The following is a 15,500-nucleotide window of genomic DNA, read 5'->3' as shown; positions in this document are numbered from 1 at the left end:
GAACGGCAGACTGAGAGCTGGAGAGGAGCCCGTGTGGCCAGAGAGAGCAATGGGAGGTGTGTCCACTGTGGAGACACAGAGAACAGGAGTTTTGCTTTGCAAGCCTGACCCACCCAGAAACCTGTCCCAGCCCAAACCCTGAGAGGCCCTCTGATTGGACCACCCCAGGTCATGTGCCCACCCCTGAACCAACCACTGTTCCCCCACTGACACCCCAGAATACGGTGCCACCCACAGAGCTCTGGCTCTGAGAGCAGGGGCTGCTGGGTGTTTGGGGTGGTAAGGGGTGCTGGGAGATCAGTGGAACTCATGGAAGGTGCTGGAGCCAGCACACCTTCAAAGAAGGCTCCATCTGCTATCACAGAGGACTGGCCACCAGGAGAAAGCTTAATATGGCCTCAAAGGACACAGCCAGTGTCCCTAAATAGAAATCCCAGAGAATCAGGCTCTCCCTCGACCTACCAAGAATGGTCTAGCCTGGGGTGATTAGCTGGTTACAGGCTTACCTTGCAAACATGAGGACCTGTGTGTGTGTTAAAAATCAGATTCACTAGTTATCCCAACACTGGGAAAGCAGAGACAGGAGGATTCCTAGAGTTCGTGGGCCAGCCTGGTCTACTGGGTGAGTCCTAACCAATGAGAAGCCATGGCTCAAAAGAAAACATGATGGAAAAACACAGGAGGTTGTCCTCTGGCTTCCGCATGCTTGTGACAAACATATATATGTACCTGCATACGGCACATATATATACACACACCAAACATAACACATACTACATGACACATACACACACTCCACACACCACATACCACACACGTACACTCCACACCATATGCACCACACACACCTATACACATATACCACACCCATGCATACATACACATACCTACATACAACACACATAAATACAAGCTACCACATCACACACACACACACACACACCACATATACACACAACACATACAAACAACACATACACACACATCTATGCACACAACATCACACACAATAGTTGTCTAACAGTGGAGGTCATCGTCAATATCCTCCGCAGGGGAGGATAGGATTAAGACCACCCCCATCACAGCGGCTGTGCAGGTGTGCAGTGGGGTCCTCTGAGCTCAGTGAGGCTCTGGGGTTTTCTCCACTAATGGTGGTCCTCCAACAGAACCCAGAAATGAGGCCATTAGCTCTTTAAAAAAAAAAAAATTAAGCCAAGGCGTAGACGGATGTAAAGAGAAAGAATTAAGAGATTAAAACTCCCTGTGCTCCTAAAATCTGGTCCCTCAGGCAAGGGGGGACAAACAGGACACAGCCAGGGCCAGAACCAGGCCCCACAAAAGCTAAAGGCTCAGCCAAGCTTCTGTGTGTTGGCTCCAGGCTCCGCCGAGAAGTCTAGAGAGGATGGAGAAGGAAGATCGACCAAGACCTTACTCTTAGGAAAACCCCACATCCTTAGCATCTGCTGAAAGCTTCTGTTGGTTGGTCTGATTGCATTCAAGCACTTGGGAGGCAGAGGCAGGTGGGTCTCTGTGAGTTCAAGGCCAGCCCGGGTCTACAAAGTAAGTTCCAAGACAGCTAGGGATTCTCAAAGAAACCCTACCTCAGAAACACCCCCTCCCCCCCCCAAAAAAGAGGGGGTGGGGACGGGAAGGGGGAAAGAGCAAGCTAGGAAAGAAAGAAGAGAAAAAGAACCTCCTAGAAAAGTTGGTAAAGCACAGCTCTGGGCGTTTCCTGAGATGATTGGCAGGTGGCACAGTTCGGGGCGTATCCTGAAATGATTGGCAGGTGGGCCATCAGACTGAACGGGAAGACCCTCCCAGTGGGCCTGGCAAGGATGAAGCATGGAAGAGCAAAGCTAGCGCACATTTAGCCATTCTTGAGCGATCGCTTCTGTTACAATGGACATTGTCCGACTCTAGCTCCTTTAGCCTTTGAACTTGGATGTGGACCCTCATTTGCCAGGGATGCCCCGGCCTTTGGCCTCACACTTGGGCTGTGACATTGGTTCTTCTTGATCCGAGCAGCTGCAGGGCCCTCAGCTCTCCTGTCTGCAGATCTCTATAGTGGGGCTAGTCAGCCCCAGACAAAATAGACTCATGGAAGAAATGTCCTCTTATCATTTTATAAGCATGCCCGATAGGTCTGTTGGGTTCGTCAGAAAAATGCTGCCGTCTACGGCCATACTACCCTGAACGTGCCCGATCTCGTCTGATCTTGGAAGCTAAGCAGGGTCGGGCCTGGTTAGTACTTGGATGGGAGACCGCCTGGGAATACTGGGTGCTGTAGGCTTTTTTTGAAAGAAAGAAAGAAAGAAAGAAAGAAAGAAAGAAAGGAAGGAAGGAAGGAAGGAAGGAAGGAAGGAAGGAAGGAAGGAAGGAAGGAAGGAAGAAAGGAAGAAAGGAAGAAAGGAAAGGAAAGGAAGAAAGGAAGAAAGAAAAGAAAAGAAAAAAAGAAAAGAAAAGAAAAGAAAAGAAAGGAAAGAAAAATGCTGCCTAATTCGGTCTCTTTCCCAACCATCTCTACCCACGCTGAGGACTGTGGGAAGACGCAGCTGGACATGGAGTGAAGGGTACAAGGATGGCTTCCCCAGTGACAGATCGAAGGTGCAGGGTAGACACAGTGCCCAGAGCACTGCCAAGGCCCAGAGACCCAGAGCTGAGCCTCTGCCCCAGCCCCAGCTATCCTTCCTCGCAGTCTGCTTGCCCATCTTTCTTCCTGCTGTCCTCACTGATCCTCACCTCCCAACTCCTGGGAAACTGCGATCACCCCTAGAGGAGATTTGAAAAGCTTCCCCTATGTCCTCCACTGGGGGAATCTTCAGGAAGCTTGTACCTCTGTCCTGCCCCCAACTACGAACTCAATGCTGCACTCCTGTCTGGGTGCCTCTGAGCTGGCTGCTCAGCCTCTCTGAAGAACACCTTGAGCGAGCGCTGTCTCCTTGGTGAGCATTGAGGGATCAGACCTGAGTCCCGGACACAGCAAGGTCAGAGGGCCCTCCCCAGAGCCCACCATGAGATAGGGGTGTACTAGACAGAGCCCTGCCCTGAAGCGTGACTCCCCCAAGTTATCAGTGCCAAGGTGGCCACAACATGCTAGCCCTGGATCGCGAAGCCTGTGAGCCTTGTTGCTTGGGTGGGTAAGGCTGGGAACAGTTTCAGGAAGGTGGGTTTTCCACAAGCGTTGGCACTGTGGTCTCTCTAGTAATAAATATATTAAGAAGGAAAAGAAACCCTGGGCTGGCGAGATGGCTCAGCGGGTAAGAAGAGCACTGACTGCTCTTCCAAAGGTCCTGAGTTCAAATCCCAGCAACCACATGGTGACTCACACCCACCCATAGTGTATCTGATTCCCTCTTCTGGTGTGTCCAAAGACAGCTACAGTGTAAGTACATGAATAATAATAAATAACTCTTTGGGCCAGAGTGAGCAGGGACTGAGCAAGCAGAGTTGACCAGGGTGAGCAGAGGTCTTTAAAAAATCAATTCCCAACAACCACATGAAGGCTCACAACCATCTGTACAGCTACAGTATACTCACATACATAAAAGAAATAAACAAGTCTTTAAGAAAAAGATCCTTTAAAACAAACACACCAAAAAAAACCCTAGTTAGTTTCTTATTGTTATGCTAAGAACACCGTAACCAAGGCAACTTGTAGAAGACCGAATTTAATTTGGGGCTCAAGATACAGTGGGGTAGGGGGCTGGAGAGATGGCTTAGCAGTTAAGAGCACTGACTGCTCTTCCAAAGGACCTAGGTTCCATTCCCAGCACTCACTTAGAAGCTCATGGCTGTCTGTAATTCTGGTTCAGGGGATCTGACACTCTCACACAGACCTACATGTAGGTAGAACACCAATGTAAATAAAAATAAGTGAATCATTTTTTTAAAAAAAAAATATTCTGGTGGGGAGCAGAGTTCATGACCACCATGGTGAGGATTATAGTGGCAGGCAGGCAGACCTGGTGCTGGAGCAGAAGCTGAGACCATAAGCGAAGACAGAGAATGCTAACTGTTAGAGTGGCCTGGGCTTCTGAAACCTCAAAGTCCACTCCCAGTGACACACCTCCTCCAACGCCACGCTCCCCAAACCTTCCCAAACAGTTCCACCAACTGGCAGCCAGACATTCAATTATATAAGCCCATGGGGTGGCTGTTCCCATGCAAACCTCCACACTAGGCATGGTGGTTCTATCTTGTAGATAGAACCGGCAGGTGCTTGGGGCTCACTGGGCTCCAGCCTAGCCCATCAGCCAGTGCCAGGCCCATAAGAGACTTTGTTTCTGACAAATGGCACCTAATGTTTTCCTCTGTCTTCCATACGCATGTATACACATATATAGGTACAGCTGCACATACATGTGCGCGCACACACACACACATACACACACACACACACACACACAGCACATGTATGTTTACTTTACCCTGATGGTCTCAGAGGCATGTGAATTTAAAATGATTGGCATTTATTGAGCACCCACTGTGTACATTTTTACCTTATTGTGTTCTATCATGGATTCTTGTTGTGTTATAGTGTGTCTCTCTCTCTCCTCCCTCCTTCTCTCCCTCTCTCTCCCCCTCCCCCTCTCTCTCCCTCCCTCTCTCTCCCCTTTCTCTCTCCTTCTCTCCCCCTCTCTCCCTCTCCCTTCCCATCTCTCTCCCTCTCTCTTTCCCCCTCTCTCTTCTTCTCTCTCCCTCTCTCTTTCTTCCTCTCTCTCTCCATGTCTCCCTCTTTCTCCCTCTCTCTCCCCCTCTCTCCCTCTCTCTCTCTTCCCCCCTCTTTCTCTCTCTCCCTCTCTCTCTTTCTCTTCCCCCCTCTTTCTCTCTCTCCCTTTCTCTCCCCCCCTTCTCTATTTGTCTCTCTCCCTCTCTCTCTGCCTCTCCCTCCCTCTCTCTCTCTCCCTCTCCCTCCTTCTTCCCCCCCCCCTCTCTCATCAGACCCTACCTCCTCACAGCTCTCTCTGGACAGAGCTGATCAGTAAACCTGCCATGACCTGAAAGACTCCTTCCTCCCTGCAATTGGGAGCCCAGGCCCCTGATATCCAGGCCTAAAACAACCTGGCATTATAACTTCACTTTTGTCTAGTGCCTTTCTGCCCTGGGACTCCTGGTGAGTAGCTAAGATAACACAACAGAGAGTGTATTTCCCCGGAGAGTGTATACACACACCCCAGGACAAAAAGTGAAGGCTTATTCTCTTGCAGCCCCCTGTCATTGCTATCTATGGTGGCTTGCTAACTTAAGGAGGCTCCTCTTAAGACTCAAAGGCTCCCTCTCCCCATCCAGGGCCCCATCATGGCTGACTGTGCCCACCATGCTGTGACTCTCCCCTTGTCTCTTCCAGAAGGGTGACTCAACTCAGCTAGCTTCCAAACGTCAACATCTGCAGCTATGACTCCCATTTCAGAGGCTGGCAAGTGTGGGCTCAAAGACAGAAAAGTTGGCCCAAGGTCGCTCAGATACAATGAATGCCCAGACTGAGGCATGCCCAGACTCAAGACACCTCTGAAATCAAGTGGGGACATTGATTTCACCCAAGGGAACTTTATTCAGAAGCAACAATGAAGAGCCCTCGATGCCCATCTGATCATTAGAACGTGGGAACCCCAGTCTGTGCTCCCCAGGAACTGGAATGAAACACAGATAAACAGACATCTGGGGAGCACGGTGGATCCGCCTCACAGCCACTAGCCAGGAGCAAGCTAGAAGGCACGGGTCACAGCCCGCAGGTGCTCACTGTGACCACCAGATGGCAGTGGTAGGCCATCCTTGGAGCCCCATAGGTCACCTTGGTGGTTTCTTCTATAAGTGGGTGGTCAGTTCTGGCCAGGGAAACGGCTTAGGGGGAAAGAGTGCATTGTGGGTATTTTCAAGCGTTATGTGGGTAAAAATTAGCTACGCTGCAAAGAATGGCAGAGGAACACCGGCAGCGTTCCTCTGGGGGCTCTGCTGCTGAGGCCGGTGGGCGGGGCTAGCTCTTCCTCATGGTGTAGCCCTGGATCATGCTATTGAAATAAGCTGAAGTGTTGCGCTCCGGGTAGAAAAGGATCATGTAACACTTGGGGCCAAAGTACCCCAAGCCGATGGCCAGGAAGTTGAGCACAGTGACCAGGAGGTCCATGATGGTGACCAGCACGCCATCGTGGACAGACATGAAGGTGCAGAGGGAGATGGAGGAGGTAAAGGAGAAGGTCATGCTGAGAGTGATGAACTTGGCTTCATTGTAGTTGGTGGGCAGTTCCTTGCCCATGTAAGCGAAGCTGAAACCCAGCACGGACAGCATCAGGTCCATGCTGGTGTTGAATAGTAGCCCATTGCGGTAGTTAGGGTGGCAGGAGAGGATCATGATGTTGGGGTCATCGGGGTCAGTCCGGCCAATGGGGCTGATGGTGGTAACCAGCATGTTGCCCGCCACCAGGGCCACCTTGCCGGCCGTGATGAAGGCCACAAAGACATAGGGCCCGTGGTAACGCATCCAGAAACTGTAGGCACTCGGCAGGCGTCTGGCCATCTTGAAGACGCACACAATCTGGAAGGAGCGCACGGTGATGCAGGATAGGCAGATGGAGAAGCAGACGGTGAAAAAAGCCTGGCGGCAGAAACAGGAGAAGACTGTGGGGGGACCCACATACACGGGAACCATCCCAAAGGCCAGTAACAGCGGTACCAGCATCAGGAAGCACATGGGGCCACCGGCTGAGCGCACCACGGGTGTCTGGAAATGTCTCCAGAAGATGAACAGAATGGCCAGTGTACTGAAGAAGCCCAGGGCAGCTAGTATGGCCACCACGATGGTGGGCACCTCGTGCCACTCCAGGAAGGCCAGCCTCCGCTTGAAGCAAGTGATGTCGTTCTTGTAGGACCACATGGAACCCGGGCAGGACAGACAGTTAAATTCATCTGTAAGAGCCCACAGCAATTCCTGTCAGTAGTAACCCACATGCGAGCCACCACCCCTCTCCCTGTGTTCTCTGGGCCTGGGCCCTGAGGCAGAGAGAGGCTAAAGGAACTCCTACCACCATGACTGAGCAAAGTTTCCCTGCCATCCCATCTCACAGACAAACGCGGCCCAGCTATGTTAAGTCATTTTTTTCAAAGCCACAAAGCTGATAAGTTACCAAATCAGGATTCAAACTCAGGTCTCCTTTCTCAGAACCCAACTCTAAGGTCTTTCTCTCAAGATATCATTCTCTAGGGAAAGAGACCTTGTGATGGTCTGTATATGCTTGGTCCATGGAGTGGCATTATTTGGAGGTGTGGCCTTGTTGGAGTAGGTGTGTCACTGTGGGTGTAGGCTTTAAGACCCTACTACTAGCTGCCTAGAAGCAAATATTCTCCTAGCAGCCTTCAGATGAAGATGCAGAACTCTCAGCTCCTCCTGCACCATGCCTACCTGGATGCTGCCATGTTCCTGCCTTGATGATAATGAACTGCAAGCCTTTAGAACCTGTAATCCAGCCCCAATTAAATGTTGTCCTTCTATGAGTTGCCTTGGTCATGGTATCTGGTCAAAGCAGTAAAACCCTAACTATAACCACATCTTTGACAGAGGGTGGGGGTTTGTGTGTGTGTGCGCGTGTTTACATGGTGTGTGTGTACATGTGCATGTGTGTGTACATGAGTGTACAGCCCAGAGGATAATATCAGTATTGTTCCTCAAATGCCTGCTTGTCTTCCTTCCTTCTTTCCTTCCTTCCTTCCCTCCTTCCTTCCTTTCTTATTGAGACTAGCTCTCTTGCTTGCCTGGAACTTGGTAAGTTAGCCACACTGGTAGGCCAGTGAGCCCCAGGAAGCCACGTGTCTCAGCCTCCCCAACACTGGTCCCAAGTGCATGCCACCATGCTTGGCTCTTTTTCAATGAGTTCTGGGGATCAAACCCATGTCCTCATGTTTGCAAGGTAAGCTCTTTACCATCCATGTCTCCCCAACCCCACAGAGAGCATCAAGAGTCAGATACTGTGGTAGGTACAGAGATGGAGAGCTCCAGAGACCAGTACCTACAGGCCGCTGACAGCTAGGACAGGCAGGCCAGCAGAAAACTTCCACATACTTGATCAGCACTTAGCCGGGGCCCTGCTTGCTGCTGGGCACACAGCAAGGGTTTTTATTCAGAGGTGAAACCACCAATTAATTTTTAATCAATGAGGCCATGCGAAAGCTTTTCACTCAACCCTGAACTGTGTTAAGCACTAATGTGAGTTTAAACACTGGAGTCAGTGATCTAGAAAGACGAAGTGGCTTTAAACCAAGAATTCAGTCAACGGGGACTGGGGAGACAGCTCAGTGGGTGACGTGCTTGGCACACAGCATGGAGACTGATCCTGAAGCCACATAGAAACCTATACTGGGGATTTCCCTTCACGGAAGCCACAGGAGGCACCAGGCCTGGTCTCTAGCCTTTGGATACTTGCATCCCCTGGGAAGACCCCCGGAGACTCTGGCAAAGTGCAGGGCCTCTGAAAACTCCAGGACAGGGTGGGGACACTGAACCATGAACAGACCTGAAGTCTGCTGATGAAGGGCGGAGCGGGGTTGGGGGTTGGGGGGTGGGAGCCATACCTGCTGAGCGGTTGAGGTAGGTGCCCGGCGGACAGTCCAAGCATTCAAAGCAGCAGGGGTGGAGGCCCACGGGCTTCTTCATTTGCCCAGGCTGGCAGCTCTTGGAACACATGGATACAGGGACCTGGAGGGGGAAGGTGAGAGAGTCTGGGCCCTCTTTTGCCACTCTCTGGGAGGCCCCTGCTCTCTCCCACACCCATCAGGATGCCCCTCAGGAGAGGGTAACCTGGCCCTGTCTGAACTGCTGTTAGAACTGGATCTCAGGACTCTCTCGGTCTTGCCTGTGGTCTAACCTAATCCACCATCCTCTGGTAAAGGCACCCAACTGTGAAGAAGAGACTTCTTGAAGATGCTGACAAGAGAGAGCGCAACCTCCAGTTGCACTCCTGGCAGCCATCTTATCACAAAGAGGACATCACGGCCAAAGAAAAACCTGACCTTGGCGGGGGAGGGGTAAAAGCTATCGAGACATCCTGGACCCATCCTCACCTGACCCATCACCATTTATTCTGTTACCATGTTTCCCTGTCACTACAGCTAAGACTCCCGGTTAGCATGTCCGTCTGAAGAGCAGGGGTCTCAGGTGAGCTTGAACCCAAGGGCAGTGCCTGTGCCTACTGTCTTTACCACAGAGGAGCCCAGCACACAGAGAGGTTGCCAAGCATGGGATGAAAGGAGGTGCTATACACAGAGGGGACATTAGGACCGAGGAGGAGGAGGGTGTAGCGTCCGAGCCTGGTGAGGGAGCCACGTGTGGGTAAGACCATGGTAGAGGCAGGAGACAGGGAAGGCCCTAGGCAGCCACAGGTGTGGGTGAGCAGCCACTGGATCCTAGGGACATCATTTTTGTGACCAAGGAGAATGATCTCTATGGGCACACCTAAGAAGGGCCTAAGGCTCAGACCCGGGACCCACAAAAGGATCCCTTAACACCAGAGCCCATTTCTTTTTGTCTCTCTCAAGTCTGAGATCTCTGCTTTCTTGTTCACCTCTCCCTACACACACACACACACACACACACACACACACACACACACACACACACACACAGGTCTTCCTTGTACCTGGCCATCAGATGATGTCTGATAACTTGTCACCTCGATAGCACTTCATAGAGAAGTTTGAGTTACTCGCACAAGTCAAAAGTAAACACCCATGGGCTAGGATACCTCAGCTAGTAAAGGTGGCTGCAGACAAGCCTGATGACCTGAGTTCAATCCCCAGAGCCCACGTAAAGGTGGGAGGAGAGAAGTGACTTCCCAAAGTCGGTCTTTCACCTCCATGCGTGCCCCACAGCATGCGCGGAGGACAATGCTTAGCACTGCACAGAGCAAGCCGTAGCCACCGGGGGGGTGGGACCCAGACAGTCCATGCTGTGCATTCCTCTCCCTTGGGACACAGCTCTGAGGCAGACCCTTGGAAGGTAACAGGAAGGCGGTGCTACTGTGGGTCACAGCAGTGTCTGGTTTGAGGATATTCCCTTCCACTGGCTTTTCCTCTCCCATGCTGCAAACTTTCCTATCTCCCAGTCTTGGTCCTTGGAGTCATGTCTGTAATAATCTATCACACACGACCCTTGCCTCAGGCTGTGCATTTCAATGGGAACATAGACTAAGACCTTGTAGGTCTTCATGCCTATGTCCTAAATATGTGACCTGACTCCACTGTAGGGTCATTGCATATATAATTAAAGAAAAGAAGGGTCCCTCATCCGAGAGAACCTGTGTTCTTACACAGAGGGGACATGTGGCTACCGACAAGACCACAGAGAGACATCAGGGGACAGAGGCAAAGATCAGAGTGGAGCTTCCACAAGCCAAGGAGAGACAGGGAGTGCCAGCAAGCTGCCAAACAACAGGAGAGAGGCCAAGCAGGTTCCTGGCCTCTGCCGGGACCAGCCTCACCTCTCCCTCAGCTTCTGCCTGCAGAACCTGGGACAAGGAACGTCTGTGGTTCAAGCTCAAGAAAACAGAAAGACACCAACCAGATTCACTCCACAGACTCAACAGTGGTGATTGGCTACAGCTGGGAAGCCTCTACCATAGACAAGCTGTGCGGCATTAAGGAGATTGCACAACCTCTCTGTGCCTTCGGTGTTCTAGCCTCTACAATGGGAAGAGCAGTAGTCTCGGTCCCTGTGATGGGTTAACCCTATCAACTTGATGAAATTTAGGGTCTGTGGAGATGCACCTCTGGGTGTGTCTGAGAGGATGTCTCTGGAAAATTTTTAGCAGAGGGAAGATCCACCTTGGATATGGGTGGCTTCATCCCACGGGCTGGGGTTCTGGCCTGAACACAAAGGAGAAAAAGAGCTGAGGGCCAGCATCCGCCTCTCCCTGCTTCCTGACTGTGGATGCTCTCCCTGCTTCCTGACTGTGGATGCCATGGGGGCTGGCCATCTTAGGCTCCTGCGGCGGTGCCCTCCCACCAAGACAGGCTGTATCCTCAAACCCTGAGTGGAAATGCACCCTCTATCCATTAAGTGCTTCTTATCAGTTGTTTGGTGGTAGAAATCAAGCCTAAGCCATCACTGCAGGCTGATATGAGAGCCATATGCACTTCAGTGCAGGGCTGTGACCAGAAGGCCCGGATTTCCCATCTCCTGGAGCTAGAGCACCTTCAACTCCATAGCTCTCAGTTGACAAAGAAGGACATGGCCCTAGTCCCTACACCCCAATCGGAGACCCTGCCGGCTATTGCTGATGCATCTCTGGAGCCCGCTCTTGACAAGCCCCCAGGCGCTACCCTCCAAGCTGACCGTGTTGTTGGGGGTGTACCAGGACACATTGTTAATGTAGGTCAGCCTCTTCTTGGTGGGGGAGTAGGAGGCAATGCTTTGGAAGGGGTTCTGGCTCAGGTCCCACTGCCACTGGATGATATCCAGGAGCATCGGCATGTCCCCTTGTTGGTCGAAGAACAGCTGGTTGCCCAGGAGCGTGAAGTTGACACGCCAGATCTCCCTGAGTAGCTGGAGGGGTCAGAAAAAAGGATAGCGGAGCTGGCATCCGACAGGACCAGACTTCTGAGAGTCTACCCCACTCCCCACCCCCACACCAGCCTCAACACCTGTCTAATGGGAGCACTGGGGACATGGAACTGTCGGGTGGTCACTCTGGAACCTGATGTACCTAGAGCTGGGTCTCAGCCCTGCCACTTTAGCCTTGTGCAGCTTTAGCCCTGTTGCTTAGACTCTCTGGACTTCTAGTTTCTTGACAGAAGAAGCTTCCAGTTTCTCTTCTGCAAAATGGAAGGGACAGGATTCTTCTGGGCTCTGGAGCTACATTAGCAGCTTAGAGCGAGAGCTGGAGAGATGGCTCAGCGGTTAAGAGCACTGGCTGCTCCTCCAGCAGTCCTGAGTTCAATTTCCAGCACCTACACAACCACCTGTAATCCCAGTTCCAGGGAATCCAATGCCTTTTCTGACCACGGGCACTGCACACACATATGGTGCACAGACATAACACACAGGCAAACACTCATAAATAAAACATTAAGGAAAAAGGTGGGCTGGAGAGATGGCTCAGTGGTTAAGGGTACTGGCTGCTCTTCCAGAGGTCCTGAGTTCAATTCCCAGCAACCACATGGTGGCTCACAACCATCTGTAATGGGATAGGATGCTTTCTTCCAGTGTGTCTGAAGACTGCTACAGTGCACTCATATAAATAAAGGAAATAAAGAAATCTTTTTTTTAAAAAGGCAAATAACTTAGAACAGTAGCTGAGAATAATGCTTTCTTCTCCTAGGAGTCACCTGGGGCATCCCTCGGGAGTTCTCTCAACCTCCCACCCACCATTCCTGCTCCCCTAAACCACTGGGTCAGCCCCCCACACTGGTGCTAGCTAGAGCGTGCTCCTAACAGAGCAGCCTGGGGTCTGAAGTGCAGTCCTAGCTCAGTTCTTGGTTGGCTTTTGTGACTCTGGCTCCCTGGGCCTCAGTCTCCCTAAGTGTGTAAGACCAACTGTGAGGACGCATCCTAGGGAGCACGTGGCAAGTGCCATAGTACCACCCTGAGCAATACACAGACTCCCAGCGACTCAGCACTCAGAAGCTGGCCGCCAGTGGCCTTTCAAAGAACTGCACCTTTCAAAATGGAGGTACTAAGAACTGACTAGGGCTATACATGTAGATACACGACTGAAAGAACAGAGTTGGACTGCTGCATCTGTGTGTGTGTGTGTGTGTGTGTGGTGTATGTACGGGGGAGGGAGTATGCATGCCTGTGTACTTGCACAGAGCCCAGGGGAGGAGGGCATCAAGTGTCCTTCTCTCTCACTTCCCATCTTATCCCCCGGAGACAGTCTTTCACTGAACCTGGAGCTCCATTGGCGGCCAGCAATGCCAGCGAACCTCCCATCTCAACCTGCCCCAGCACTGGGTTTATAGGCACTCACAGCCAAGTCCAGCTTCTTACATGAGTTCTGGGGATTTGAACTCAGACCCTTGCTGGGGCACCTAGAGATAGGGGATGCCCTGTGGCTTCCTGTACCCCTTTGCCCAGCCCCTGAGCATGGGCGATGGTGGAGTCAGTCCCTGGAAGTCTAGGCCCTCACCTGCCATGGGTAGACGATTTGCTTGTTGCAGCCAACCTGGTTGCAGTGGAGGAGTCTATGGAGGGCGTGGGCCACCGCGTAGACGGCTGAGTACACACTGTAGACCACGCGCTCCCCAGAAAGCATGAGGATGTTGTTGAAGGACTCGGTGATGTTCAGGCAGGCGTCGCAGTCCTGGTTGCAGGTAGTTCGCAGGTTGGTCTCGTTAGGCATGGGATACTCTGGCTTGTCATGGCGCACTCGGAACTGGCTGAAGCCAGGGATGGATACCCTCTGGATGGTGATGCCCAGGAAAGTGCCTGTGTGGCGCAGTTCCGTGAAGTTATGTAGAACCGGGTCGATAGCCCAGGACTCGGAGGCGATCCACACAAAGCCGGTGAAGTTACAACGCAGCACCTCGCGGAAGAAATTGTGCAGGCTCAGCTCCGGCGAGAACACCACCACGACGCGCGCCGAGGTCCGCCGCAGCTTGTCCAGGATGATGTCCAGTTGGCTCTGCTCCTCGGGCCTCATAGCCTGGTTGGGTTGGGGCACGGGTAGAACCTCCTGGAAGGCAATGCAGATGTCCCCAGTGTTGATCAGACGTTGGCTCAGCAGGTGGCTGTTCTCGCGGCCGTAATCATCATCGCTCACCAGCACCACGATCCAGTTCCACTGGAAGTGAATCATCAGCTGCACCATGGCCTCGATGTGGTGGGTGGCGCTGGGCACTGTGCGCAGCATGGCCGGGAAGCGACGCTTGTCCCGCAGCTTGTCGGAGATGGCGCTGTATGTGATCTGCCAGAGGGGGGTGTTAGGAGAGGGGCTCCATCTGACATCATCACCTGGGGACACCTACAACGCCCAGGGCTGTGACTGTACCATCATCATCATAGCCACCTTAGTACACGTGAGGCCCTACTATGTGCTGTTCCCTGGCTGGATAACCCACATAAGTCCCTTATTCACCTAGTTCCCATGACAGGGCACCTGTTATGTGTCCCACCCTGGCTAGGTGGTAACATCTGTCTCTTCCCGTTGCTTAGCAACCCTGTCTCTTGCCACCGCTTAGCAGCCCTGACTGAGCTCCTCCAGCACATCCTGAAAATGGCTCTCATGCCCCAACCCCAGCACCCCCCCAGCCTCATTGTCAGCCTCAGGTCCTTCTTGACCCCACACCAGGCTAGTGTGGGGTCACTGGCTGCTCCATCTCTTGTCGTGGCTCCTTCCTTCTGCTGTGATCTCATGGCCTCAGTGGATCCCAAAATGAGGCTCCCCACCTCGATTCTCTCCCACCACACCATCTCCCTTACAAGTCTCATGCAGCCTCTTAAACAAACATCACTTCGAGGCCTGCAACCCCAACGTCCAAGGCTAGGTCTACCCTCCCTCCTGAACCTCAGGCTTGGATTTCAGAATGTCCACCGCTCATCTCAAACTTGACTTTTCCAACCCCAGAGTCCAGTTCTTCTCTAAGTCCACCAGTCTGTAAGTGTTGGAGGCATAAAGGTCTTTTTGACCAAAGGTCGACAGGGAAACCAGGAATATTAATCATGCTGGGGTGTCTCCTCGATGGGAGAGATAAAATGCCTGCCTTTCATCCAGAAAGCTGAGAGTGGATCTTGTCAATGATCCAGTGACCTTTGTGGTGTCTGTGGGGGCAGACCTCACCCACCTTTTGCAATAGAGGCAGACCTCACCCAAATCCCCCCCCCCGAGGATGTTTATTCCAGACTCTCCCTCCCTAAGTCCCAGTTCATAGAACCCATCTTTGGTGGTTTGAATAGGTATGGCCCTCATAGACTAATGTATTTGAATGCTTGGCCCATAGGGAATAGGAGGTGTGGCCTTGTTAGAGGAAGTATGTCACTGGGTAGGCGGGCTTTGAAGTCATAGATGCTCAAGCTATGCCCAGTGTGGCACATAGTCTCCTGCTGCTGCCTGAAGATTAAGATGCAGAACTCTCAACTCCTTCACCAGCACCATGCCTGCCAGCACACTGCCATGCTTCCCGCCATGACAATGATAATGAAGCAAACCTCTGAAACTGTAAGCCAGCCCCAATTAAATGTTTTCCTTTATAAGAGTTGCTGTAGGGCTAGACAGATGGCTCAGCGGTTAAGAGCACTGAGTGCTCTTCCAGAGGTCCTGAATTCAATTTCCAGCAACCACATGGTGGCTACAACCGTCTGTAATGAGATCTGATACCCTCTCCTGATGTGTCTGAAGACAGCTACAGTGTACTCATCATATATATAAAATATAAAATCTTTTTTTTTCTTTTTTTTGTCTTTAGAAACAGGGTTTTTCTGTTTAGCCCTGGCTGTCCTGGAACTCACTCAGTAGACCAGGCTGGCCTGCCTCTGACTCCCAAGTGCTGTGATTAAAGGCATGGGCCACCACCGCCTG

At 52.0% G+C, this 15,500-nt stretch overlaps 1 protein-coding gene and 1 non-coding gene across 3 annotated transcripts in view; one reads left to right on the top strand and one right to left on the bottom strand.

Moving 5' to 3' along the window:
• Positions 1-2,171: 2,171 nt before the first annotated feature.
• On the top strand, positions 2,172-2,290 carry LOC116097375. Its single transcript, XR_004121390.1, has one exon. It is a non-coding gene; the product is annotated as a 5S ribosomal RNA (ribosomal RNA).
• Positions 2,291-5,531: 3,241 nt separating this feature from the next.
• The window catches only part of Tas1r2 (taste 1 receptor member 2), a 15,033-nt gene continuing 5,064 nt past the window's right edge, over positions 5,532-15,500 (bottom strand). Inside the window, exons 3-7 of one of the 2 annotated variants that reach the window (XM_031376947.1) lie at positions 13,746-13,889; positions 13,113-13,658; positions 11,321-11,530; positions 8,563-8,686; positions 5,872-6,903 (exon numbers count right to left, since the gene is read on the bottom strand). In XM_031376947.1, the coding sequence (XP_031232807.1) occupies positions 5,975-6,903; positions 8,563-8,686; positions 11,321-11,530; positions 13,113-13,658; positions 13,746-13,889 (1,953 nt within the window). In that variant the 3' untranslated portion in view covers positions 5,872-5,974. Of the gene's footprint in view, positions 6,904-8,562; positions 8,687-11,320; positions 11,531-13,112; positions 13,890-15,500 lie in introns of both variants that reach the window. The other variant, XM_031376946.1, reaches the window with a different exon arrangement.

The sequence above is a fragment of the Mastomys coucha genome, unplaced genomic scaffold (genome assembly GCF_008632895.1).
Source record: "Mastomys coucha isolate ucsf_1 unplaced genomic scaffold, UCSF_Mcou_1 pScaffold18, whole genome shotgun sequence".
Taxonomy (NCBI): Eukaryota; Metazoa; Chordata; class Mammalia; order Rodentia; family Muridae; genus Mastomys; species Mastomys coucha.
Note: the sequence above shows the minus strand (reverse complement) of the source record. Positions and strands in the feature narration are given on the sequence as shown.